Raw genomic sequence first — 27120 nt, 5'->3', positions numbered from 1 at the left:
GTGGTGGGGGGTGGGGGGGGGGTGGTGGTGATGGTGGGGGTGGTGGTGGTGGAGGGGGTGGTGGAGGGGGTAGTGGTGGGGGCCCGGGACGTGGGGGGGGTCTCTCTCCGTCGCAGCGATCCCCCCACTCTTCATTATTCATTCCGTCGACTCATTCGTCGAAGCGAACGCTTCGTTCGTGGTGGTTTACAAGACGTTGTGGACTGCTTTCGCGCAGTCCGTAGCCGGCCGCGCTAATCGGAGGTGGTGGTAGTGATGGTAGTGGTGGTAGTGATGGTAGTGGCGGTAGTGATGGTAGTGGTGGTGGTGATGGGGGTGGGGAAAGGACAACAAACTAAACACAAAAAGGGGTCCCGAAGAAATGAGCCCTCAATGTAGATTGTTTTTTTTCTTAAAGTGCGTAGCCTTTTCCACCAGTAGCTTCCTAATATCGGAATGAAGAGCGGGCGCGGGAGGGCATCTGAAATTGCGCGCGATGCGGTGAGCGTCTTTGTTGGAAGGCTGAGCCATGAGAATGACCACCTGAGTTCACGTGGTGGTGGTGATGGTGGTGGTTTTATACTCCTTGACACATACCTGTCAACCCATCACGGTTTACTCCATAATCTTCTAGAGGGAAATTGAGTTTTTCAGGACCATAAGGCGTACAGCCGTTTCAATACGGGCAGCAAAAAATAGTGTTGTCCATTTGTTTTGTGTGTTTCTCCCTTGTGATGGGACTTTGCAGGACGAACGTTGAGATTTATAAGGGGCACGGGGGTGACCGACAAGGTCTGAATTGGCCTGTAATAAGGTAGGGGCACTGATAGGGGGTTGACGGGTAATGTTGACGAGGTCGTTGTTGTGTACTGGCACGCCACGGTCCAAATGTGAAAAACGACACCGCGAATGATCCGACTGAAACTGCACAGAGCAGCAACCATCGTCCACCTCATACGGGCGAGTGACTGGCAGAGTCTAATGCCCGTTTTGCAGAACCCAGGGTTTCTGAGCCACTTGGCGCCCTCACAGGGGCAGCTGCCACTGGGGCGTCCCCTCCCATTCCAGATGGGGGGTTGATTTGAGATGTTCATTAATAATTATCACTTTCGTACACCACCCCCCCACACCCGACTGGAAAAATAAAATGTTCGCAGGACCCTCCTGAACATTGAGGCCCTTCTTGACCAAACTTTCAACGACAACAAACAATAACAATCAACACTCTTTGGTTCTATTGGGTAAAGTCACGTAGGTGAAAATAAAATAACAATAATAAGGGGGTTGACAGGTAATGTTTACCCAATAGAACCAAAGAGTATGGATCCTAGCAGTCACGAAAGCTTTAAATCTAGAATAACAATCAACAACAATAACAATCAACAAAAACAACCCCAGCACAGAATCCCGAAGCCCAAGCAACAGCGTCGTGGCCCAGCCCCCGCTCCATCAGCTGTGCGGTGACGTCACCCGCAAATGATCGCGCTCTGATTGGCTGCGCGCACGTCGTCGAGCTCTACCCCCTCCACTCCGATTCGGCGATCCCCGTGCTGCTGATTGGCCCTCTGGTCCAGGCGGGGCCGTAAACTTGTAGCCAATAGGAGGGCATTTTCCCCGACTGTTGCTAAGCGCTCCGCCCAAACTCGGTCTCAACGTCTGCGCGCCCGTGGCGGCCATCTTACTTAGGGAGGTGCGGGTGGAAACGGTACTTGCTGCGCCGCGTCACGGGCATGCAGTAGACGCGGGGTGGGCCGCGATGGTAGTGGTGGGGGGGGGGGGGCAACGTCGCCCTCACGTAAGATGGCCTCCATGAAGCTCTCACGTGGGTGACCGATTGACGGGACATCAGGCGGTGGTGGGGGGGGTGCGAGTCCCCTCCCACCAGTGGGAGCGAGGGGCGGAAGGAAAGGGAAGAGGGGGGAAGAGCAGTGGCAAGAAGATGGCGGCTCCTGGTGGGCAGGTGGAGCGAGGCGCTGCGGCAACAGCGGCAACAGCGGCGGCTGCGAGTGGGGCGACGCACTGGCAGGGAGGCGATGTCATGGCCGAGGTGCGAGCAGCGGCGGCGGCGGCAGGCGGGGAGGTCGCTGGAGCGGTGGGTGCGGGTGAAGACGGGGGTGTGACCACCCGTTTGCGACAGCTCTACCCCGCCGTGAACGAGGACGAATCTCCGCTGCCCCGTGCCTGGAGCGCCAAGGACAAGCTCAGCTACATCGGCCTCTCGCTGGGAAATCTGCGTGTGCACTACAAAGGTGCTGACGTGCCCCCCCCCCCCCGCAACTAAGCTTGTCCCCCCCCCTTACCCACGCTGACTTCCACACCATCGTCAATCCTCACTTGTTTTCCCGTCCGCTCCCTTTTTGTTCGTCCGTGTTTGCCTTTACCCGTGTCGCTATTTGCCCCTTTACAGGATGGGCATAGCCAAGGATGGTCGTGATAAATGGGCAGGGGACAGCGTTGACCCCAGGAGAGAAGCGATGTTGTCCCATGGGATGGACAGCGGTACTACGGCTGACCTGTGTGTGGGGGGGGGGGTCACGCATGAGTTGGTATCCCCAAGGACAGGGCTTATACCCAGAAGGTGGAATAGCGTTTGGGTTGATCCAGCGGATGGACTTGGTATGATTGATCCTGGTGGAAAAGGGGGCAGGGCCCTTCATGGGATATCAGTGTCGGCGTTGGCCCAAAAGGTGGACAATGACAGGGCTGATTTAGGATGCGGGCAGGACCCAGTTGCCCTGGACAGTGATACAGATCGAATGATGCAGTAGGACGATGCATTAATAACTTGAGAGGGCTCCTCGCAGTGTCACCCCCACTTATGTGCCTTCCACTCTGGCTCTGTCAACAACATCTGTAATATTGTCATAGCTGCAGTACGGAATTTTAATCTGGAATCCCGAACACAACAACATAGAGATGTGTCCAGGCGTTGTGGTGTGCGTCGGGGGTGTTGGGGTTCACAGAGGATGGAGGCGGGGGGGGGTAAGTCGTGTCGGTACTCTGTGTTCCCGCAACTTCCACTTGTGGCTGTTAACCTTGCCCCCACACCCTTACACCACCACCACCACGACCATCCCCACCTCGTGTTATCTCCCATTTCACCCCAGCGCCGATGTTATCACTGGTTGAGCCATCTCCTTTCACTGGAGATATCGGTCAGACCCTATAGTTCATTGTTTAACAAGCCACGGTGGCGAGATGATAACTACCTCGCCCACTGGTTGAGCCATCTGGTTGAGCCATCTCCTTTCACTGGAGATATCGGTCAGACCCTATAGTTCATTGTTTAACAAGCCACGGTGGCGAGATGATAACTACCTCGCCCGGTATGCAGGAGGTCGTGGGTTCGATCCCCGACCTTGTTGACGCCTGCTGTTTATTTGGAGTTCGCGTGTCTCTCCGCGTGGTCGAGTGGATTTTTGTTAGGGCCCTCAAACTCTGGCTTTACCATTCGCATTTAGAAGCATGCGCCGAGAATATTTGGCTGCTATATATTCCCACGTGATAAGCCACTTAGGTGCGCTATCATTTGTGGCCGGGTCGCTTCTGAAACAGTCGTATAGTTGCAGTGGGCCTTACCAGGTTAAAATAAAAAATATATAATATCTTAAGCACGAGGGAGTGTTCACGTGCCTTGTTCACAATAACAATCGCAGGGGTGTTGTTGTGCAGTGGGTTAACGCACTGCGCTTGTCTCTCCCACCCATCTCGATAACCTGGCCACGGTGAACGGCAGTGACGAGGGATATCTGAACCGGTCCCAGTCACCCCCCCCCCCTCAGCTCTTTCCCCCAACCTGCTCGGACCAGCGTGGTGAAGTATGGTCAACCAACACTCATGACGGACATGAGTGCTGGGGAGGTCTTGCAGGGTCTGATCTCTTCGTCGGATGACCAACAGATAATGGTTTCATGGACAGAGTAATGACTGTTAGGCCCCATAATGACATTGTTCGGCCATTTGATGGTGTTGTTATGAAGAACCTCACTCCATTGAGTGGAGGTAGAAATAAACATTGTCATGTAAAGACATAATGTTGATTGGATAAGAAAAGTGGGCTTGTGCAGCAACCAATGCTTGGATGAATTATGGCCTGTGGTCGAGATCATCTACAGAGTGGTAGCCAAAGGAAGGAGAACTTGCCGAATAGTACGTCCATCGTGGAGACGTAGCCATGAAATCAGATAGTGTCTTCGCTAGACTGGCTTATTGTGACAGATGGCTATGACTTGTGGAAGCATTCATCCAGCAGTTGATTGACCATTACTTATAAATGTAGATGCAATCAAAAATATCCTTATTGTTTTTATGCGTCATATATTCAGAGTACACTGTGCTGCAACCATGGCCACCATCTAAGGCATCATCAATCCTATTAGACCCAAGCTCTCCCGTTGGTATTCTACTGTAATGTGCCAGGTTTACTATGTTATCTACAGCCTTGCTACATGTGGCTATTTCGGAATCCAATGCACGACCATCGTAGTTTTCGTCCAGACCACATTTTGCTTCTTGGTACCACCTCAAGTGGCATAACTTCAGCAGTTCCAATTTCCTGATGTGGCCAATAACAGTGAATTCTGTGATAACCATTTGAAATGACTGGGGTTATGAAATAAGTTACTGTTATTAGCCATATAAATCTGTTAAAGCAGGACTAAAGTTTTGCTACTTTAGGTGCTACCGATTTATGCTTTTGCCCATGGGCTTATAGGTAACACAAGACAAACACTGGATAATCTCTTCCCACAATGTGTAGTTACGTTTAATCCCTGGGTTTGGCCTCAGTGGTTGTTGCTGTTTATGAGAACAATTGGCATGGCTATTTGAATATTGTTATCGTTCTAGGATGTGATTCAACAACGTGAAAAATATGCACGAATCTAATACAATGTAAATAAGATGCCAAACATGCATATGAGTGGTGTATGTCACTATGTAATTAAATTAAACTGACACCCTCACCTGTGTCACCCAAACTTAATATTTCAGATCCACCCATCACGCGAAAGACAGCCATGCGTGTGCACTGCCATAGCGACACATATCCTGCTGCCAGCAATAGGACCCGGCATGTGGTCCTGTAATATCACATTAGGGTGAGACAAGGGTGAAAACTGCCATATGTGACATGTGAATAAATCCCGGGGGACCACCCAAGGCCATGCTGTACATTGCAATCTGCTGCTGGATGAGGGCCACCCCACAGCGTTTTGGTCGGTGGGGAATTATGTGGCCATACTTCACCATGTTGGTCATTGCGGGTTGGTGAAGTGGGGAATGTGTATGTGGAAGCACAGTACAACAATGAATGTTTCTGCACTGACCTCTGCTGCCCACCACTTTGCCCCATGCTTTTAAAGGGAATTTTAGAGCAATAGTTAATGGAGGGACATGCATCGAAGAATGAGTTACACATGGATTAGAGAATATTCCCAGGTTAAATACATAATTCCAGCGGCTAAGAAAATAAAGTGGGCTTGGGCAGGACGCGTTGTGAGAAAGGACGATTGTAGATTGTCAGGTGTTGCCGAACCGAGGAGATGGAGCAATGAAATAAGCTTGCGTGCAGTGTTAAGGTGGATTACTACATTCTAGGTTCGTGAGTGGATTGATCATGGGTGATAATCAATTTCTGCAACATTTTCTATCGTAAGAAATTAAGTTTCCCAAATTCGGCTAATCCATACAAGATGCCAACTTGTAATCATATCACAGAGGTCACATGACTACTTGAGTTTGAGTGCTCTGCAGACCGATCATTGTCCATGATGCACATCTTTCAACAAATTTCATTGGCGAAACGGAACTTCATGACTCTTCTATTACTCTGCTGAGTTGTCACAGTTGCTTAAAAAATGCGTCGCCAGTTTGAATTTCTGTCAATAAATCTGAAAAAATGTTCCCTTTTTGCAGCTATTTAATCCAATCGATTCTCATTAGCGGCGTCAGTTGAGGCGTTCCTTGCAGCCGCTTTTGCCAATGAAGAACCTTCATTAATGCTTCACCCTTGACTCCTTCGCAGGGCACGGCAAGACGCCCAAAGACGCAGCATCGGTGCGTGCCAACTACCCCATCCCTGCTGCGTGTGGCATTTATTATTTCGAGGTGAAGATCGTGAGCAAGGGCAGAGACGGGTGAGTGTCGCTCTTGCCCCCCAACGCGGGCACGCCTGTCAAAAACCACCTGTGTGGCTCGCATGCTGCGGGGTCCAATGTGGTGCCTCTCGTGTGTGTGTGCGCGTTGTACAAGCCGGTGAACGAGGCGTGATTTGTTTTACGATCTCCCACCTCTAGGTACATGGGGATTGGGCTGTCTACACAAGAAGTGAATATGAACAGATTGCCTGGTAAGGATTAGAGCCATATACATTTCACACAAATCGCTAAGGCTCGGTGCTCTGATAATAAATAACACAGCCAATTTGTCGCCAAAAACAACTTGTAAGGCCATTTTATTTTGTTTAATACACTACGTCTGTAAATTCATCCCATATATCAATGATCATCGTGTATACATGCAGAATATCTTTGTATGGACACTGCCTTCGATAAAATCACCTAGAATCTCTGTAGCTAAGCAGAGCTGAGCCTTTTATGGGAGGCTGCCATGCGCAGCAGGCTGTTGAGGTGCAGCATGGGGCAGTACAGCAACATCCATTTTACTGTAGAGTGTTGCCCATGTCTAGGCTCTCCACATTCACCAACCCACACTCACCCCCACGACCCACTCGCCGCGGAGAGGCCTTCATCCAGCAGTCAACTGACAAACACCCGTGCGTGCGCATGGGCAAAATATATCTGGTGCCTCTTGGCGTCTGTGCCAAAGATAAATCACAAACATATACACCTCTCTGTGCTTGCTGTTTGCCAGTAGCCATGTTGGACACGGGGTACAAAGGCAGGTGTTTAGATTGTACGTACGCAGGCACGCACGCACCAATTTTGGCACGAGCAAATCCAATCAAATTTAATTTCCCAAAAATGACCGGAAAGAATGAGTGTACGTCGCAAACACGCCTCATCACTTGAAACTTATAAACAGTCCCCTTCGTAGCCTGCATGGGCTGCACAGTTTGTGTTGTGTAGCACCTATTATGTCTGGTATGGCCCACAAGGGAGTAGGTGGGTCCGACACCGCGCATGCGCGGCTGCTTTTGGCTTTCCCGGTGGCGGCGGCGGCGCCAGTGCTTTGTTGACGTGTGTTTATCAGCCACTCTTGTTTTAAGGGTTGTTTTCTCCATTGGGGGATGTTTTGCGCAGCCAATAAATTTCGCCTCTAGTGTGCAAAGCCGTACATATCTGCTGCGATTGTAGAGAGCGATTGCATAGAACGTGTGGATGTGGTCCTTTTGTTAATCCACTTCTAAATGAGCGCCTTCCCACGCTGTGCAGGTCTTGGGAGTTATTCTATCATGCATCGCCAAACTACTCGGCGATACAGCCCCCCTACTGTCTACCACTTAGCTCTGCAGCCGTATGTGATCGCCTGTTTGTGCGTGGTGTTCATCCATTCAATCGCTATCAAGGCTCACACGTGCAGAGAAACTTAGTTGTTTGGTCATGTGATTCTGGATAAATAACATGGCCCTGCCTATCATGCACCCTAGACCAATGATAACGCAAGTACAGCTAACACAGACATAGGCATACAAACTATTTAACACAAAAGGCCTTCAGACGCTCATTCACACGCTAGAGCTCACAGACACGTAAGAGCTCACAGATACACAGACCTAGTAATTAATTTAAGTTAGGACAGGTTGCAATGATGGTATTCACGTCTGGGAATCGAATATACGACACCCAGTTCATAGCACAGAGCACGAACCACTGTGCCACCTACACAGAGGCAAGATCCCCAATATAGCCTTCAACAGACTTTTGGGACAAGTGCTGTTAGCAAGCATCTGTGATGGCCAGCACAGCACACAAGGGGTTAGGCAGACAGCACCACAGCCACAACAGCCTTTGTCCTCAAAGTGGTAATGTTTACACACCGCACTAGGTACTCATTTGAGGCAGAGTCGACCTAGGTGAGGAGGTCCAGGACCGATTCAGATAGTCACTGGCGTTGGTGGGCCTGTGAGCGGGAATCGACCTTGGGTCGCCGGGTTCGTAGCGCAGCGCGCCAACTGCTCCACACTAACCACTACCCCTACAAGTGATCAAAGACCTCCCATATAGTCTTTAATAGACTGTTGGGGAAAGTGCTGTTAGCAAGCACTTATCAAGGCCAGAACGGTACATGACAGGGTGGGTGGCCAGCACCACTCCCGACCGCCTTTGTCTCCCTAGTGGCGATGTTTACTATACACCGCACCAGGTACTCATTTGAGGCTGAGTCGACCTAGGGGAGGCCCAGGACTGGCTTAAAAATTCGTCACTGGTGTTGGCCGTGAGCGGGAATCGAACTCGGTTGGCCGGGCTCGAAGCGCAGCGTGCCAACCGCTTCGCCACCGCTCCCCACTGGAACACGCACACCCAAGCACACCCATACACTGGCATGCTTGACCAAACACCCAAGCCACGGGCTGTCGCTGTGAGCTGCCCTATCTTAGCCTTGCACAGCCAAGATAAGCATCTACAGGAACATTAATAGTTAACTGCTTAACAGTGGTGGCACAGCAGTGGAGTCAGCTCTTACTTTTTAATGTATCCAACTATCCATGTGTTGACATTTCTGTGTGCAGTGTTGTAAATGGAGCACGTGTGTGCTTACACACTGTACTTGTGTACGTACGTGGTAACATTAATTAATTACATCTGAGCACCCTGTTTTGAAGATTTTGCCTTTCTATCTGATCTATTCGGATAAGAGCACCTAAGAGAAAAAAAACTAAAATGTTCTTGTTATGAAGAATTTAAGTAACTAAATTAGCAGATAATAGTCTCCTTCATATGTCCCTCTTTACATAAACAACAGTATTTTAATGCAACTCCCAACAGCCCTGCACAGGCTGATAATCTATTATTAGGGGTGTCTGGAATGGCCAAAAGGTAGTTGTTTTTTACAGTCGTCTGTCCATTTTCAGTATTCAATTCCAAACGCTTGTCGACCGCTATGTGTGTGTGCACATATGCAATGGGGAGCGATAGTGTAGCGGTTATCGCGCTGCGCTACCAACCCGGTGACCCGAATTCGATTCCCGCTCACGGCCAACACCAGTGACGATTATCTGGATCGGTCCTGGGCCTCCCCTAGGTTGAGCACCTGGTGTGATGTTTAAAACTATTTCCACGAGGGAGACAATTGCGGCCGGGCGTGGTGCTGGCCACCCACCCTTATGTGCCGTCCCGGCCTTCATAAGTGCTCGCTAACAGCACTAGCTCTAACAGTTTGTTAAGGCTATACTGGGGGATCTTTGTTTTGTATGCAATATTACATGTGAGTATAGTTAAGACTGGTGGGGCAGTGGTTAACGAACCTCATAATAAACCCAAATACCTAGAGTTCGATTCCAGGCCATGGTTAACATTGGTAGTGAGTAATATTAGAACCAGGACTGGAGTTCACCCTTCACCAATCCTCACTGATCAGCGTGGTGAAGTACGGTCAAAACAGCCCCAATGACAAACACGGCCTTCGTCCAGTAGCATATTACAGAGGGCTGTAAGTTGTATGTTTTTAGCTAAATTTTTGCTTATTTTAAATCACTAAAGTAGCAACAATTAATAATGTATTACATCTGTGAGTTTATGAAATGCAAATGTCCTCGTGTTATCCTTATTCACTTGCACAGTGTGTGATATGTCAATAAGCAGCAACGTACATAAATGCACAAATTATTTGGTAATACTCCATTGGTAGTTGGGTGCACAATCAAAAACAACAACAAAAAACGCATTCGTTAGTAACACTGCCTTAAAAAGATAAAGTATCTAATTGGTGACGCTTTAAGAAATGGCCGTCGTTTACAGCACATAGGCGGAGTTATATTTATGTTAAGTAACATACGTTGATACCTGCCATGTTGATATTAATCATGTAATGGCTGCGCATTGATTCCGTTGCGCACTACAGCACGCAGTAAATTGTGCACGTGAGAATCCGTTATCTGTTCTTTATGCAAATGAGATTCCCGGGTTTCATTAAGGCCCATGGAGAAAATGTGTGTACGAAGGTTCAACTTCTTTCGCACCATACGTAGCCAACCGTGGTAACCGAAGTTGAGAAAATTAAGCTGTACAAAATAAGATTGGACAGCTGACAACAGATACAAATGAGACACAATCAGTTGTTGAAATGAATCTTGACCCTGAATTGTGAACGGTCGTTACAGAAGAATCTTTATTTAGACTGGAATAACCTGATGAACTATGAAGCTGTTTTTCACAGGTGTCCAGTAATCGCTTTGGAGGGTGAATCATCGCGTACCTAAATTGCCTCGCCGCATTTCTTTCACCGGCTGAGCGACCGCCGTGTGCAATAACAGGTACTGTAGGCTTCGAGCGGGGCTAAATTGTCAGCTGAGGGTAGTGCAAAACCTGTTGGCCTGTACCATGTTGACCAGCATGGTGAAGTATGGTCAAAGAACCCGTTTTACCCGCACAGCGTGGGTAAGCCCTCATCCAGCAGTGTAATTGACCCAAGGGATGTACATGTCCTTACGAGTGCTATTCCATTTGAAATGCTTTGACATTTCCGTTAATGGTGCCTCCGCTGCGCTGCTGCTGCTGCCGCCCCCAGGCTGGGACAAGTACTCGTATGGTTACCACGGTGACGACGGCCACAGCTTCTGCTCGTCGGGCGCGGGGCGTCCGTACGGCCCCACGTTCAGCACGGGCGACGTCGTGGGCTGCTGTGTGAACCTCGTGAACGGCACGGCCTTCTACACCAAGAACGGACACAGCCTCGGTGAGCACCCGTGCGGGCTGCTGTATGTCCATGTGCAGGCTGCTGTGTGTGTGTGTCTTTGTGCAGGCTGCTGTGTGTGACGATATTTGAACTGGTCCTGGGCCTTGCCTCTGTCAAGTACCTGGTGCGATGTGTAAACATCAGCACTGAGGAGAAAAGACGGCCAGGCATAGTGTTGGCCACCCATCTTGTGTTGTTGGTCTTCATGGTAGCGATACAACACTTAAGTGCTACATGGGAGGTCTTTGTGCATTTGTAGAACTGATGTGTGTATGTGGGCTGTTGTGTCTGTCTGCGGATCGCCCTGTGTGTGGGCTGGTGTGCATTTGTGTGTACAGGCCACTGCGTGTGTGGGTGGGCTTCAATGTGTGTGTGTACACGCTCCTGTACATGTTGCTGTGTATATTTGCGTGTGTTTTTCTGTATATGTGCGCGCGGGTTGGTGAGTTTGTGCGCACTGCCATGGCTAAGTTTGTGTACACTGGTGTGCGCTGTGCTGGTTTGTGTATATGGTGGTGTGTGTGCAGACCAGTAGCAAGTGTGCCCAGTGGTTCGTACTTTACTGAAAACCCACCAACCTGTTTGATTCCCAGCCATGGATAAGATCAATGGAAAGTGGTATTTGAACCTCCCCTAGGTCGACTCAGCCCTAAATAAGCACGTGGTGAGGTGTGTGAATACCAGAATTAATGTGGTTGTGGCCACATCCCCCTTGCGCACCATGATGGTTTTGATAAGTGCTCACCCTACAGCACTTGTTCCATTCGTCTCAAAGACTACTGGAGAGGTCTGTTTTTGTGTGTGCAGGCCAGTGTGTATGTGCAGGGCGGTGTCTGCGTGCAATTTAACGCGCGTGCGTGTGCCCGCGCTGGCTGCTAAATGGGCCGTTCTTTGTGTGCGGTCTGCTATGTGAGGAGTGTCCGTATGCATCGCACTTGAATAATAGCCTCTAGAGCATATCAGCTATGTGCATATGAATGCGGAGGGTTGTACTGTATGTCGCCAAACCAGTTTGCCGCATTCACATGTGGTTCGGTGCGTTTGTGTAAGGTTGCATATTCCAGCCACATTCAAAGTAACAACCCCATCTCAACTTACCGTTACTAAATCCATTAATTTTGTTTTTACTGTTTTACAGGGACAGCATTCACAGATCTTCCGGTGAGTTGAAAACTCATTAATATGCACCACGAGCCCAAGCTGGTCTTTACCTTCCAGTGAAGTACACCACCGCTTGTTGTTAGCTCCTCCTCATTGCCCCCCCTCTTGGGGTTACCACTTTGCATGATCGGCACACTCTACGGTGACTGTTAAACTCCGGCGATGGCTCACCATTCCAGGTCCCAAGGTCCCAAAATCCAGTCCACCTTTTACTGTGTTACTCGCCGCCTTCCACCATTCGCGTGTAAATTACTCGGTAAACATTAATCGCTCCTGTGATCAAATCAGGCCTCGAAAAGCTAAGTGGCTTTTGAGCCTGGGTAATGTTTGGATGAGTGACCACCATGAGAATAGGTTTTCCCCTTTTTTTCTGGCAACAAAACAGGTGTTAAGATGTTTAAACACCAAACTGAAACCTTTTACAAGGAATCATGTCTGCATTAACCACAATACTTGTGGTCAGAATGCAATGATAATATATGCATTGTCTTTGAAACTGATTGGTAAACACCAGATGCAGCTGGTGTGGACCACACCAGAGACAGCTTGTACACCTTTTGGCCTCCTCTGGCCTAACACCGTTTGAGACTAGGCTCGAAAGAAAGCTTTCTCTGGTGTGGACCATTGTTGTGCTCTACTACGCCTACTTTTATGCTCCCCATCTTGACCAACCCGCACTTACCCGAGCGGTGAATTGGATTCAGAATAACCCCCACGACTCCCGCACAGTGTAGCTAGGCCTCATCTAGCAGTGGCTTGACAAAATAGTGTACGGTATGCAATTTGGTTGTAGTAAGACCGTGTATATATGTATGTTGAACTTCTTTTGCACCGTACGTAGCCAAGTGTGCAAATCAGAGGTGCGGGTGAAGGACAACAAACTAAACACAAAAATAGTTTTCTATCTCGATTTAAAAGTGCATAGCTCCAGTGGCTTCTTAATATCAGAAGGAAGTGCGTTCCGGCGCATCTGAAAGTGCGCGATGCATTGAAAAGACCAGTGTTCCATTGATATTTGATACAATAAATACCATACTGGCTTCCTCACTCCCAGTGCAGCTATGTCCACCGTTGTCATATACGGCTGGCTGATAAATGGTGTGCAATCCCCTCTACATATCTTATTTTTGGCTACCCCCGTATTTGTAATCTTTTTTCCGAGTGCTCCGATTTCTCCCACACATAAAAACATTGTAATACATATGTACCCCCGTGTGTTGTACATTGGGCAGGATCTAAACGCCAATGTCGAGGTCTGCTTGCCACGAGAGGGCTTCAGGATAGGGTTCGCGTAGTTTTACTCCACCTCTGTTGAGAGAGCACAGTTCTTGTCGTTTCTTGTAGACCGCTGTATTCTTAATCTCTTCATTGAGGCAATGTATGTGATTATGAATACAATACGGTCTACAAGATAAGGCAAGAGGCCTTCTCCAACCTAAGATTTAAATGAGTATAAAACAAGGGGTTCCATGAGGACGGCAACTTCTCTTTTATGCAGCCACGTTAACCCGTGATGGGACGAGCGGTGGTCATGCTTGGCCTTGCCCAGGCTGAAACTCTTGTTTTGTATGCGTTGTGGACTCCGCGGACGTGGTGGATGCCTTTTTGCCAGAACCTAAGCCGAAGGCGGTTCTTTGGTCAATTCGACATTGCCCCGTGGTACCCAATGATATGGCGACGCCCAACACTCTTTCCGTTGTATCACCGTGTGCTGCAGCCCAACCTTTACCCGACGGTGGGGCTGCAGACCCCGGGGGAGGTGGTGGAGGCGAACTTTGGGGGGCAGCCGTTTGCGTTCGACATCGAAAACCACATGCAAGAGTGGCGCGCTCGCATCTCCGCTGCCATCGCCCGCTTCCCGACGCCTGGCAGCCACGCAGCCTGGCAGGGAACCCTGCACACGTGAGTGCCCACCTAGCCCCCGCCAACAGCGCTATCCCCAATGAGACCTCTCCTGACTTGACTTGACCCGACCTGACCATATAACGGGACAAGCCAGTAGCTGGTTGTTTTTGGGAGACGAAACGGGATAGTGGTCGGCACTGCTGCCGCTGACTTATTTCGTATGATGTTATTGAAAACTGCAGGCCATACTCGCACAAAGACAAATGTCCCCGTAAAGACTTTTTAGGATATTGGGGTAAGTGCTGTTAGCAAGCACCTATGAAGGCCAGCACAGCACACCAGGCAGGGAGTAGTTTGCCAACACCACATCTGGCCACCCTTGTCTCACTTGTGCTATTATTTTCCATTTTTATCCACTGCAATTGGTACTCATTTTAGTCTGAGTCGACCTGGGGGAGGCACATTAACACTTGAGATAATCATCACTAATGTTACCTGCAGCTGAATATTGAACTCGGGTTACAAAGTCCGTCGTGCAATGTACTACTGACAAGTCCACTGCTCCGCACGTGCAAAGATACACAAAGACACATACACAATCACCATCCCACAGACACACGTATGCACATACACACATGCAAGCACACTCGGTGTCATTCACACACAGACGTACAGATACACACCAGCCCGCATGGATGCCCACCAAGGCCGTGCCCATTCCTGATGTATGTTCACACAGCAGCCACCAGGTCCTGCAATTGTCCAGTCATTTCTGTGACAAATAACTTGATGTTGTATTATAAATAAAGTCTGTTAGCAAATAGCTTATTACGAGAGTAGTTTATTGTGTGCTGGTGGCATAACTTATGTCGCAAATACGTGTGTGTTGACAATGCTTATGCTGTCCCTGTCCCAATCTCACAGCATGGTGGCATCTTACCTGGTGCATCATGGGTACTGCGGCACAGCGGAGGCCTTTGCTGCATCCACGGGGCTGGAGCAGGAGGAGGATATGCGCTCGGTCCGGAACCGGCATCGTGAGTTCCTCAGGCTCATCGCCATCCCACTCATCATCACGCATGGTACACTTACACTGTAATTCTGTGATAGACCTCTGTCGAAGAGCCGCATGTGGATGGGGGAGGCCACTGTGTTTGGAAACATTCATGCACTGTGCATGTGTCACAGCTCTAGCCTCTGTCATCACATTCAACAAATAGAGATCTATTTTAAACGTCCCAGATTAAAATCATTCTTTTCAATGAAACAATAGATTAATATTGGTCTCCTTTCATAAGGCATTGCTCATTAGGCGCAATACGTTGCGATGAAGGCCGTTGCAAAGCACGCTGATCCCAGTATTGTTAAGCGACACACAAGAGTGTATTTCTCACTGGCGTGAATCATCACATCAGTTAGAACTTTTGCAATGACGGCAATAATCGCTAGCCCCGGTCAGGGTGGGTTCCAGGCACGACGCCCGCACGTGATTCTCAGTTGTAGCCCTGGCGGCGTTTGCTTGCGACGATCGCGGCTGCTGCTGCTGTGTGTCGGGGGCCCAGGCATCCAGGCGCTGGTGCTGGCCGGACGCATGGGTGAGGCCATCGAGGCCACGCAGCAGAGCTACCCCGGGCTGCTCGACCGCTACCCGGAGCTGCTCTTCCGGCTCAAGTGAGGGGGGGTGGTGGGGGGCCCCCTGTCTCGATTCTGAACGGGCACTTTAGCCGCTGCGGATACGCGCCTCCTTCACGCGCGCGAGTTGGGCATTCGTGTAATATTTTTGCTTTAAATGAAGCGACCTGATTGATGTCGTTGATGTGAAGTGTCCTGTATTAATAACGATTGATTGATTGATCAGAACTAGAGAATTTCAAGCCGGGTAAGTGAGACCGCTGCGGTGGTTGCTTTGTGTGGGCTCGTATGTAAGCTTGCAACTTTTACAGGTGGTAACTGTTGTCTGTACATTGTACTGACCTCCACTGAGTTGACTTGGCCTAAAATTGAGCCAAGAGTTGCTATTTGTTGACTGATCGCAGGACTGTGAGGATGATTGCATGCTGTTGGCACCCAGATCTTTTCCCGAACCACAAATCTTGTCACATCTCACAAGCTTAGCGAGCCCAGTCGGTTAATGTTTGGGCCCGGTTTAGTGTTTGGGCCCGGTTAGTTTTTGGACTCGGTTGGTGTTTTAGCCCAGTTAGTGTTTGAGGCCAGATAGTGTTTGGGTGGGAGACTGCTTGGTAATTCCAGGTGTTGCAGACTTTGGCTGCAAGGTGGATAAATAATGATAACACATTATTCAACCGTTTTTATTCAACTGCGTGGAGCTATAAGTGTTATCCCTTTCATGTATGGATTTTCTCAAAACACTCCGGTTGCTTTCCAAATGAAGATAAACACCCATTCATGGAATTTGCCAGATGTCCCAATACAGGGCCCCTCCTGAAAGCAAGTCTTGAGACTCATTGACACTTTTCTGGGTAAATGGGATTGTTGTCATTAGTATCAACCTCCGACAGTGTGCCAGGCTGGATCGTAACAGCTGCTCAATGTCGGCTCTGACTCCAGTTGCATGTAATATACGCCTGTATTGCCTGCGAGGTTGATGCGTTGCGCATGTCATAGGTGTGTGTTTTGCGTGTGTCCTGTGTATTGTGCGTGCGTCCGTGTGTTGCTCGTTTGGCGCATGCCACAGAGTGCGGCAGTTTGTGGAGATGGTGAACGGCACGGACAGTGAGGTGCACTCGCTGGGCGCCCGCAGCCCCAAGTCTCAGGATGGGCCCCGGGTGCCATACGGACCCGGCCACACCGCAGCATCATCCTCCTCCTCCTCCAACCCCTCCTCTCCTGCTGGCACCATCAGGGGCCTAGGTCAGCTTGGAGCTACACTTCCCATCCACAATTTCGATTTAAAGCTTTCGTGACTGCAGGGATTCATCTTCTTGGTTCTTTCGGTAAAGTCACATAGAAGGGAAATAATAAAATAATAAAAATACAACATAATAAAATTCTCACGACGTTTCGACCACAACACAAGTAGCCTTCCTCAGGTGAAGAAACTGAACTGTCGGAATTACAGCGCGCCAATGAACACTGCTAAGCTTGGCAGCGTATTTTTAAGCTGGGTGGGAGGAGCAGAGCGTATTGACAAAGGCGTTTACATATCAACAGAATAAATTAGTATTGAAGTAAGCTGTGTTAATGTGAGAGATTAGCAGGATGTTAAAGTCAGGAATTAGCATGTAACTGGGAGATTAGCATGATGTTAGTGTGAGGGATTAGCATGTAACTGGTCACGGAAGTAGCTATGTTAAAGTCAGAGTTTACATATCAACAGAGGCATTTAGTATATTGATGCTAAAGAACTGCAACTACCCAACTATGAGTTCTTTGGCATCAAAATACTAAGTGCCTCTGTTGATATGTAAACTCTGACTTTAACATAGCTACTCCTGTGACCAGTTACATGCTGATTCCTCACACGAACATCATGCTAATCTCCCAGTTACATGCTAATTTCTGACTTTAACATCCTGCTAATCTCTCACATTAACACAGCTACTTCAATGCTAAATTCTTCTGTTGATATGTAAACTCCTTTGTGAAGGCGCTCTGCTCCTCCCACCCAGCTTAAAAATACGCTGCCAAGCTTAGCAGGGTTCATTAGGATGCTGTCTTTCCGACAGTTAACTTTCTTCACTTGAAGACGGCTACTTGTGTTGTGGCTGAAACGTCGTGAGAATTTTATTTGATGATGTTTTATTTGTATTTTATTATTTTCCCTTCTACGTGACTTTACCGAAAGAACCAAGAAGATGATTCCCATCCACACTCGCATATACTGCTCGCGATACCGATATCTGCAGAACGGTAAGCTCATCTTGTCCTTTGTCAGCCTAACCCAGTGGCAGGAAATTTTTTCCTTACTCATGGTCGAATAGGAATTTCAAATGCTTTTGGTTGCCTACACATTAATACGCACACTCTTCAGTGTTAACCATAGGTAACGCGTAAAATAACGTGCATGTTAACTGATTTTAAAGGGGCCCCCTTGCAATGACAAAAGTGACCGAGCATGGTAAATTGAAAACAAAGTGCCAGGCCAAAATCATTCCCCTCAAGTACCCGAATATAGCAGCTGAGATTCTTACAGTGACTGATACATTTAATTTGCGGGCCGTTTTTAAGCGGTAGGCCTCAAAATCCAGCCCACGGGGGTCTGTAGGTTCCCCCCCGCCCCTGGCATAGCCTAATTGCGGTCGTTCTTACTCGCCAGCAGCAGCGGAGGCCGGAATGAGTTGCGCGAGTAACGGACGCACGGGAAGGACGCCGCATGCTGGCCGGGACAGGAGAGCTCGTCGCACATGCAGCCCCACACCCCACGGCAGCAGGTAAGAAGCGACCAGCCCTGTACCCGATGCATCTACCGTGCACAGGCTTGTGCACTGCGCACCGCACGCAGCAGCAGCAGCAGCACAGCGTCACCCGCTAGTACTACGCGATCCAGTAATAGCTGTGGGAGAGAGCTGAGCATGTGTCTGGACAGGGTAATTTTGTGAGTTGTTAATCTGGCACCGCTGAAAACCTGGTTTTGAATATGGGTTTTAGCCGCCCTTGGTTAAACTGGATTAATAAACTGAGTTGGTGCTCTCAACCCTGTTACCTTTGAACATATAAAAATAACCCTCACTCTAAGTAATATTTTTCACTTAATTTGCCACATTTGCTATTTGAGAATTAAACATTGTAGTGTGATTGACATATCAAAATGTTTTACGATCACTCAGTCATCATTGACTAAAATAAAATAAACTTTATTTATAAATATTGATCACTGCTGCCATGGAACACTGATCTCGCATGCACGCATGCTCAGGCCCACCACATCATCACAGCTGGGCGATGGCGGGGCCGTTGGGGCCGTGGAGGTGGCGGACACCGGCGAGACCCCCATGGAGTGTTGCACAAACGGGCTACACAGCGACTCCAGCGAGCGAGTGTCTAACGGCAGACAGCACGCGACAAACGGGGCGCTGGAATCGCACCCGCCACAGGCCGGTGAGTCACGGAGGCTGCTGCTGCTAGCTGCAGGGAAGACAGCGGAGGTGGCTGTGCACTTGAAGTTTTGTTGCCCATTAAACGTCATAAAGGTGATGAAGTGTGTGTGTGTGCCGACTGCTGTAAAATCACTCGATTTTCGTTTATACAGCGCCTTCGTATCAGTGACTTCGTATCAGTGACGGCGTCTCGGAGCGCTTTACGTACATTTTTTATTTAAAGCTTTACGTAAGTTGAGTGTACATGAACGCCCAAACATGTATAATTAAAGACATTAAGTTTAACATATAAAGACGGACTTTGGAGACCCCGCGATAATTGGCATGATACACAGCAACCATTGCCCCTTACTCTGAAAACTTGGCTCCACGCTCCTGACCCAGTGACACTTTCCTCGGTAAGCAAGCATCATCATATTAATTTAAAAACATAGCAATATTATGCCATTGTGCAGTGATGTCATAGCCCGAGGCTCGCATGATATTAATTGAGACCCCATCACTGCACTGGGGTCTTGCCTGTTTAAACGAAGGAAATCCACTTGACTTGAGTGACTTGAATCTTGACTTAAACCTTTCGTGACTGCATGAATTCATATTCTTTTGGTCTTTCGGTTCAGTCACGTAGATAGGTTCAAAATAAATAAATAAAACAACGTTTCGATCGCAACACAAGCTTTGTACCGAGCATTTTGCTGCCAGTACATGCCGGTGTGCTCTTTGTAAGAATGAGAAAACTTGTAAGAATGCAATGGCAATCAGATTTATATAACGTGGGCTTTCCCACTTTTAAATATGAATGTAAAAGTTGTACGTTTCTATGCAGACCCCCCATATAATGTGTATTACATTTCTTATTTATAATATTCTTTTTTCTGGTGCACATAAGTTCAAACTGCGTTTTCTGCATTGTTTGGTTTATGTATTGAAATTATCTGCTTGGCTCTAATTGTTGTAACACAGGACTCCCTGGAAAAACATGACCTCAGGTCTCATTGATCATAAACGAAGATCATATTTTTAGGTTAGCCTCTTTTTATGCAATAATATAGTTTCTTATCCCAAATTTAAAATGAAAACGGTGTATGCACCCTTTAGTATGATGATGATGATGATCCAAGCAATATCCAGGCTTAGCATTGATTGGCTTCTGAGGTCTGCTCAGATCGGGCACATTCTGCGTGATTTGGCCATGGAATGCACCATGTGTAACGTGTGTAAAGGCTACGTTGTCAGCAGAGGTGCAGTGCAGCAAAATCCATTGTTGTACTGTGCTTTTCTCGAACGTCTATGCTCCCCGCCTTTACAGAACTGCGCTAATGAAATCATTTCCAAGACCCGTGTGACATGGGAGGTCCTCATCCAGCATTGGATTGGCAGTGGATTGGCTGAAGGGCTGTGTTGATGACAACTGCGGTAGGTACATTAATGAGCTCTCAAGCCTTCTTCGCTCCTTAATTGTGCCCTGCCCTGTGCCCTGCCCCAGACGTGGAGGGGGACGATGAGCCCCCTGGCGGCCCCAGGCCGTGGACGCTATGCGGCGGCGCTGTGGAGCACATGGTTCACTTTGGGCGGGAGCTGCAGGCCGAGTTGCAGCGCATGTGCAGCCAGATTTCGCGCGAACACACGTGGCACCTCAACGCCCGGGCCCTGCAGGTCCGTCTGGGGTCTTTGTCCTTGTTTGTGTGTTCTCTGCATGAGTGTGTGTGTTTGTCATTATTTAGCGCTAGGCATGGTGGCTGTCTTATTGTGAACCCGATGACCCGAGTTTGATTCTCGCCCATGGTTAATATCAGTGGCAAGTGATATCAGAAATGCCCTAGGTAAACTCGGCCTCATATAAGTACTTGGTTTATTATGTAAACATCAGCACTTGGGAGACAAAGGTGAACAGGCAGAGTGCTGGTCATACCACCCACCCCCTTAATCATTTGTGAGGTAAAGGCAAGTGCCCCAACAGTGTAAAAGGCTACAAGGAGATCTTATGATTGGTGTGTTTTATTGTATGTGTGTGTCTATCTAGTGTGTGTTACAATGCATGTATGTTTGTGTAGAATTATGTTGTATAGTGTGTGACGAGTCTGTATGCTGTGTCACCATCAGGATGCTTTCAGTCTGCTGGCATATGCGGACCCGTGGAGAAGCCCCGTGGGTTACCTCCTGGGCCCGGCACAAAGGGAACACACGTGCGCTGCCCTCAACAGCACCATCCTGGGTGAGCCCACCGCACCCACTCGCCCAGCCCCTAATCATTCCATCATTCACGTGTACATTATTCACTCCGATTCCTTCACCCAAGTTGAGGACTTCATCTACCAGACTGATTATTAAATTCTAATCCATACTGTGTGCAACCGCAACACTGCAGGTATCAATATGTATCTTGGGGTGCTTTGGTGGCGAGGTGTTAACTCCCTCTCCTGCTATGCCGGAGGTCGTGGATTTTATCCCGATCCCGAAAGCCTGTATATTTGGAGTTTGCATGTTCTCCCAGTGGTCGCGTGGATTTTTCTCAGGGTCCTCTGGTTTTTCACTCCACATTTAGAAACATGCTTTTAGAGTATTTGTCTGCTATACATTTCCACTTGATAAGCTACTTCGTTGATCTATCATTTGTGGCCAGGGCGCTTCTAAAATGGAGCTAAATATCTCACTGGACCTTAGCTAGGAAAGAAAATTGTTTAGTTCGAAATAAATAAAATCGTTCTGCTTATTCCTTAGCACTGCTTCACTATGGGTTTCCATCCCATTGTCTCTTTTACCCAAGCTCTTGTAATCATAACCTTGCTCAATACAAGAAGTGTGTTCTCTCATCTATTACCAATTTGAAAAGTGATGTTTGTTCCTGGCGGCTTAATATTTTTGGCATTTGTGTCTGCTCAGCAATTGTGTAAAAAAAAGTAAATATTGCTTCTATCACAGACATTAAATCCCCTGCATCGTCTGTCATTTGATAATTGATATCTATAATGTATGGGGTAAATCATGATAGTTAACCAATACAGTTAACTACCGCGAATAATAGATATATCTTAAAATTATATTGTGACAAAGAACTTAGTTGAAGATTAATGTAGCTGTTTCGGAAATGTTCCCATTCTGCTATTGTGACCTCGCAGCCCCAGCCAACAACTGCTGGTAATTTCCAGACAGCCTCCCTGACCGCTCCTGCATTACAATTGTATACTCATCTATGTATGAAGACCGCTGCCCTCGTTGCCTCTGTGCTTGTACTTTTTTCAGAGTCCCTGAGTCTGCCGAGGCAGCCGGCGCTCTCGATGGTGGTGGGGCAGCTCTCGGAGTGCCTGCGCCTCATGCCTCGTGCCGGTCTCGGCTCGGCCGCCTTCGCACCCATCCACGAATACACGCACTGACGAACGATCACTCACCGGGTCGCATTCTCATCACAGTCGACTACATTATCTTACGCGCAGCGCTGGCAACACCAGGCAGTGTTGTACAGGCAAACAAACAATCAATCGCGGAGCAAGGTGGAAGGGCTCCATAACGGTAAAGCATTTGAGTTGTTTAAAACTAATTTAATAACTTCATGTGTCATGAAGGTGAATAACCGGCTGCCTCTTCCCAAGAGGAGGAGGGCAAATGTGAGTTGCATTGCGTGTTCATGCAACCCTCGGCACGATCCACTGAGTTTGGACCCATTTTCATTTGACCGTGCAAACACGCTGGTCATGTGTGTCACACGTTCGCAATGAGACAGGTTTATCCATAGAAGTGGCTCGCGTGCGCCGTGAACACACGACTGAACACACGTGTGGGTCCCCTGAACGGCTAATACACGACATTCGCTTGGGAATTCCAGGTGTGCGTAACGGGTTATGTTTGTCGGAGCAGTTCGACGGTGTGAAAAGGCCCAGGCACGCGGACAATGCTCACTCACCCAGATCCAGCGAATTGAGAAGTTCAGAGGAGTTATTGGCCGCGGTATTGTGCGAGGGCGCGTGTGCGTGCGTGGTAGTCGCCCGTTAAGAAAGACGCAAGCGCCCATGCTCTTCCGCCCTGTTCAGCATGGAGCTCAGTCCCTCGTGTTCCTTTCAGCCGTTCCTGCATCTGCGCACCCACTTGTTCCCTCCTTCAAAGCCGTGGGGTTCTGGTCCATTAACGTTCTATTGTACGCGTGCAGCTTTAAATGTGGAAGGTTCGCTGTAAATTGTGAAGCCTCTTTCCATTAGCAAAACTAAAAAAAGGGTTGAAGAATGACTTGCAAGATGATGAAATACGGTTTCATTAAGTTCATGGCCCATAGGTGTTTGCAGGCTTATGCAATACCTTTTTTGGATGAAACATTGATTGAAAAAAGTGTGCTTTTGTCATCCTCACTCTAATCTCTTCGAATGGTTGCCAAGTATTAAAAACAACTTCTGGTGCATCGGCTAGACTATGGTTTTTCTTTGACAAAGTGTTAGTAATATGCTGGTTGTGTATAAAAAGTGGCCGTCTTCATTATGTATTAGATATAACAGGGTTTTTTCAAACTACCGTCCTTGTTTTTTTACCACAATAGGTTTTTTACTTCCAGCTGTCAATTTACAACTTAAAATAAATACGGATCCGATCAGATTTTGAAGAAAACATCTTAATCGAAAAAACATGATTGGATCGCTATTTTCTGGAACTTCCTGTGACACAATCAAGCACCGTCACATCCCGGTTAGCCAATTGGCTCACTTATCCTGAAATGCATTAAAAATGTAGCATTATACTGCAGCATCTGTATAGGTTGGACACCCCCTGTTGAATTACAATGACCTATGTTGGATTCCAAAGTGGGGATTGTTTATTTTCTTGAACAGCAAAACCCTATTTACATAGTGTTATTAATGTTTTAAAATAAAAAAGGATTGTTCCATACTCTTGTGAATTACATGAAAGCACAATCCCCATTTGTGAATCCAGGCGTAATCTTGTACTTCAACGGGGTTGCCTTGCCCATCTACTCTGACGGCATTGTCCGTATGGTGTTACTATTAATTTTAATGACCAGGATTGGACCAGAGAAAACACGGACCGTTCCATTGGCATGGAATTAAATTCAGAATGTGACCAGACCCAGGGAAATTGGGTCCCATCAGACCTGAACTGTGCACCCCTAGTATAAATACTCCATATGTATATTTAAAAAAACTGGATTAACGTTTGGATGCATTTTTTAAACATGGATTTTATTACATGGGAAGGCACTAAGGCAGCGATTAAGTCTCGCAATCCCTGACGTCACTAACTTAGTGTCTTTGTTGCGTTGGGCAGAGCCAAAAATAGCATGGCCCTCACGTGAATTATTGGCCAATGCAGTGCTGTCTTGTACCAGAAGGGCAGTGGCTTATTGTGAAGGCGCCTCATAGTCGCTGCGTCAGGGTTTCTGTGGTGGGTTTGTCTTTATTTAAGCAGTACAGTACAACATATTTACTCATCAGGTTACGTGGTGTTGTGGCGTGAGCAGTTGACCCGATTGAAAGGTTGATCATTTTAATCGCACTCCTGGGTCAATTCGGCAGCGTCCTGCCTCTGGATAAACTGGCCCGCACCATGTGAATGTGGAACTTTCACCACTGGCTCTGCTGCCGAGCAACCACCCTGTTGCTTGTTTAAGCAGAATGATGCTGAAGTATATTTATATATACTGTATTTACACACAAGGTTACTCTTGGCAGTTATACTGATGACACGTCGTGGAATCGTAGACACTAGGGATGGAACAATGCATCATTTGATTGATTAATATTGATTCTTAAATGCACGATACATGTACCAAAGCGCGTCTGTAAGAATCGACTTTGTTTTTTTATCTGTATACAGTTCTATGTATTGGTTTCACATTACCCCCAGCAACCACTAGAGGTGCAACCATTTACCACGTAAAAAATAATATTGGATTAAATCACGACCCTGAATTTGGCTGTCATCAAATAATAACGGGTGGGGTGGATGGGTACTGCATCTTTCCAGAACAAGAAGTAGAGACTACCTAATTCCTCCAAACCAAGCTATGGCCTGACGGGTGTGGTGGGGAATATGGCACATGCAGACGTATGTCTAATAAGTTTATTTTTCTCCTGTCCATGCATGGTGGGGGGGCAGGGAGCACTTGAACGTGAGCACACACACAGCACGCCATATATTGCAGCTTTGGACAGAACCTTGTAGGGAATGGTGAACGTGCAAATGTATTTGGCAAAAAATAGCCCCGGAAAGATCACCCGGCGGTGTTGCTCGCCGCCGATAGACTGGAATGTGCTGTTGGGTGGCTGTGGATGGAGGCACTTCCAACGCATTGGGTCTGCCCTGCCAGTGACTAATTATAGTAAATTTGGCCTCACTTTGCGTCCATGTCAAAATTGTGGGCCGTTCATTTAGTTTACAAAAGGATATGGCCCTTTTTTTTTGCTCGGTATGTTTTTAGACCCAGTCCTCGCGTTCGCAAAAATACAATCGGGATTTATTAATAGGGGCGGTGACGTGGCCGGCCGTTTTTTATTTGTAGAGGTTCCACTGTTCGAAACCAGTGGGGTGTGTCAACTGCGGGTTTATTAACCATAAAAATACTACGCGCCGTCTGCTTTACAGCGGACGTTGAAGAAGTCGTAACGCCATTCACAAAGTGTAGGCCATTGCGTGCCGGCGTTGTGGTCCAAATTTGAAAGGTCGCCCTTAAATTAGTAAATTTCGAAGATACAAAGCAGTCATCTCCCCTTTGTGTGAAAACGAAGCAGGATCCTCCTGACTAAGAGTTATAAAACACTTGAGATTTTTGTGTGTAAACGAGCGTAATAATAATAATGGGCAGCTTCTTGATGGACAAAAATCAATTTCTGTGCAAATTGCTCATTGCGTTGTGACAATGTCTATGGAGTTTTGCTCATCACATTTTGCAGATTGTCCAAACACAAGAGGTGACTTTATAGTAACCATAACAGCACGGTTAATTTACTACTTACTCTACCTCTCCTCCATATCACATGTTCCATCTCTGCATCCCCGCCTTGATGATGCCCAGCTCCTAAAGCCGCTCATATGAGAATGTTGATGCTATGAAAAGACGGTGTGCTCTGTTTTAGCCATGTTGAATAGCCCAACCATACAAGTACAGGTATATCAAGTGCGTGGTATAAATAGGGGGCAACACCCCACATTCGTTAGTACGAACTTTTCATAAGAAGTGTGTTTTTTTTAAAGAAATATGCATTATTACAATTAGGCCTCAATGGAGGAGGAAAAAACACGCAATGCTCTAACCACTTCACAATTCAGCACATACGTGAGCATGTTTTGAACTCCTGATTGAGGCGAATAAGGTTATTAGATATCTGAATTGCTTTGGGGTTTGTGTCCTGTTTCGACATTGTGCGACGTTTCGCTGTCAGTTTCAGAAGAGGTGCCCAGCACGTGGCGCAGAATGTTGGGAAAATAAAGCTGGCAAAAGACGCGGCACAACACAAAAACAACATCAGAACACTGTCCATCACAACCGCGAAAACTTTAGTAATAAGGTGGCCGCTCAATGCATGCACACGCATCACATTTAAGGATATCTGATGTGAGCAAAGGTTTATTGGAGGATGTTTATTTCTGTTGTAGTGAGTTTTTACCCAGACATGTACTGTTCTGAGAGCAATGATGCCCTCTGGGTGTTTTGATCCGTTCGTGGTAAACCACGACATAATCAATGTTTGGAAGATATACACTTGTAAATAAGTGTTGCAAATGTAGCTTTTGAGCTGATAATGTTTGTTGAAGGAAGGCTCGCATTGACAATGCCGAGACTTTTTAACGATATGGTTATTAAAATCTAGAAGTTTACTGCCATTAATGTGGCGTTTTTTTGCGAATGGCATCTAAACCAGGGTCACACCTGTTAAGCTGGGCGTGTGTCCCGTTGTGATCCATTCCCAAGAAAGGGCATTGATCTGGCCATTATGGCAATCTCACAATCAGCAACGCAGCTCCTCGCAAGAGGCTCTGGTGCTGGATTTGGGAAAAGTGGTAGCGGGTGAGCCACGTGTACTGCACTGTACCGTTGCTCCAGCGTTGCTTTGGTTTGACTCAATGAGTCACTTTATTCAGCTGATTGACCCAAACCCAGGATTTAAAGCCGACGAGTCGGGGTGAAGCGGTCGCTGCAGTGTGCGGGCAATCGGGCGCTGTTGGTGATTAAAACTTCGTTGAATAAACGTTTTCCAGTTTTGTGTTCAGTGTAACACTA

At 47.6% G+C, this 27120-nt stretch overlaps 1 protein-coding gene across 2 annotated transcripts; it reads left to right on the top strand.

Annotated features, from left to right (window-relative positions):
* The first annotated feature begins 1862 nt into the window (after positions 1–1862).
* On the top strand, positions 1863–27120 carry LOC116944165 (ran-binding protein 9-like). Of its 2 annotated transcripts, none has more exons than XM_032957654.2 (14): positions 1863–2228; positions 6005–6116; positions 6276–6328; positions 10669–10836; positions 11975–11997; positions 13715–13899; positions 14767–14879; positions 15405–15513; positions 16538–16713; positions 18122–18233; positions 18719–18900; positions 20386–20555; positions 21003–21114; positions 22143–27120. In XM_032957654.2, exons 1-14 carry the CDS (start codon positions 1919–1921, stop codon positions 22271–22273), a joined length of 1956 nt encoding a protein of 651 aa, XP_032813545.2. In that variant the 5' UTR covers positions 1863–1918; the 3' UTR covers positions 22274–27120. The 2 variants fall into 2 exon arrangements, with proteins under 2 accessions (XP_032813545.2, XP_032813544.2); XM_032957653.2 differs by having other exon boundaries at positions 1865–2228; positions 18119–18233.

Source organism: Petromyzon marinus, chromosome 20 (genome assembly GCF_048934315.1).
Source record: "Petromyzon marinus isolate PM22_M1 ecotype Great Lakes invasive population chromosome 20, UKy_Petmar_22M1.pri1.0, whole genome shotgun sequence".
NCBI classification, from domain to species: domain Eukaryota; kingdom Metazoa; phylum Chordata; class Hyperoartia; order Petromyzontiformes; family Petromyzontidae; genus Petromyzon; species Petromyzon marinus.
Note: the sequence above shows the minus strand (reverse complement) of the source record. Positions and strands in the feature narration are given on the sequence as shown.

What these genes read in the sequence shown, in the direction of transcription:
- LOC116944165 (XM_032957653.2), top strand. Translation starts at nt 1,919, where the DNA reads ATGGCGGCTCCTGGTGGGCAGGTGGAGCGAGGCGCTGCGGCAACAGCG. An exon ending in TCTGCGTGTGCACTACAAAG is followed by an intron (nt 2,229 to 6,004) that starts GTGCTGACGTGC and finishes ACTCCTTCGCAG; the next exon opens with GGCACGGCAAGACGCCCAAA. An exon ending in GAGCTGCTCTTCCGGCTCAA is followed by an intron (nt 15,514 to 16,537) that starts GTGAGGGGGGGT and finishes CGCATGCCACAG; the next exon opens with AGTGCGGCAGTTTGTGGAGA.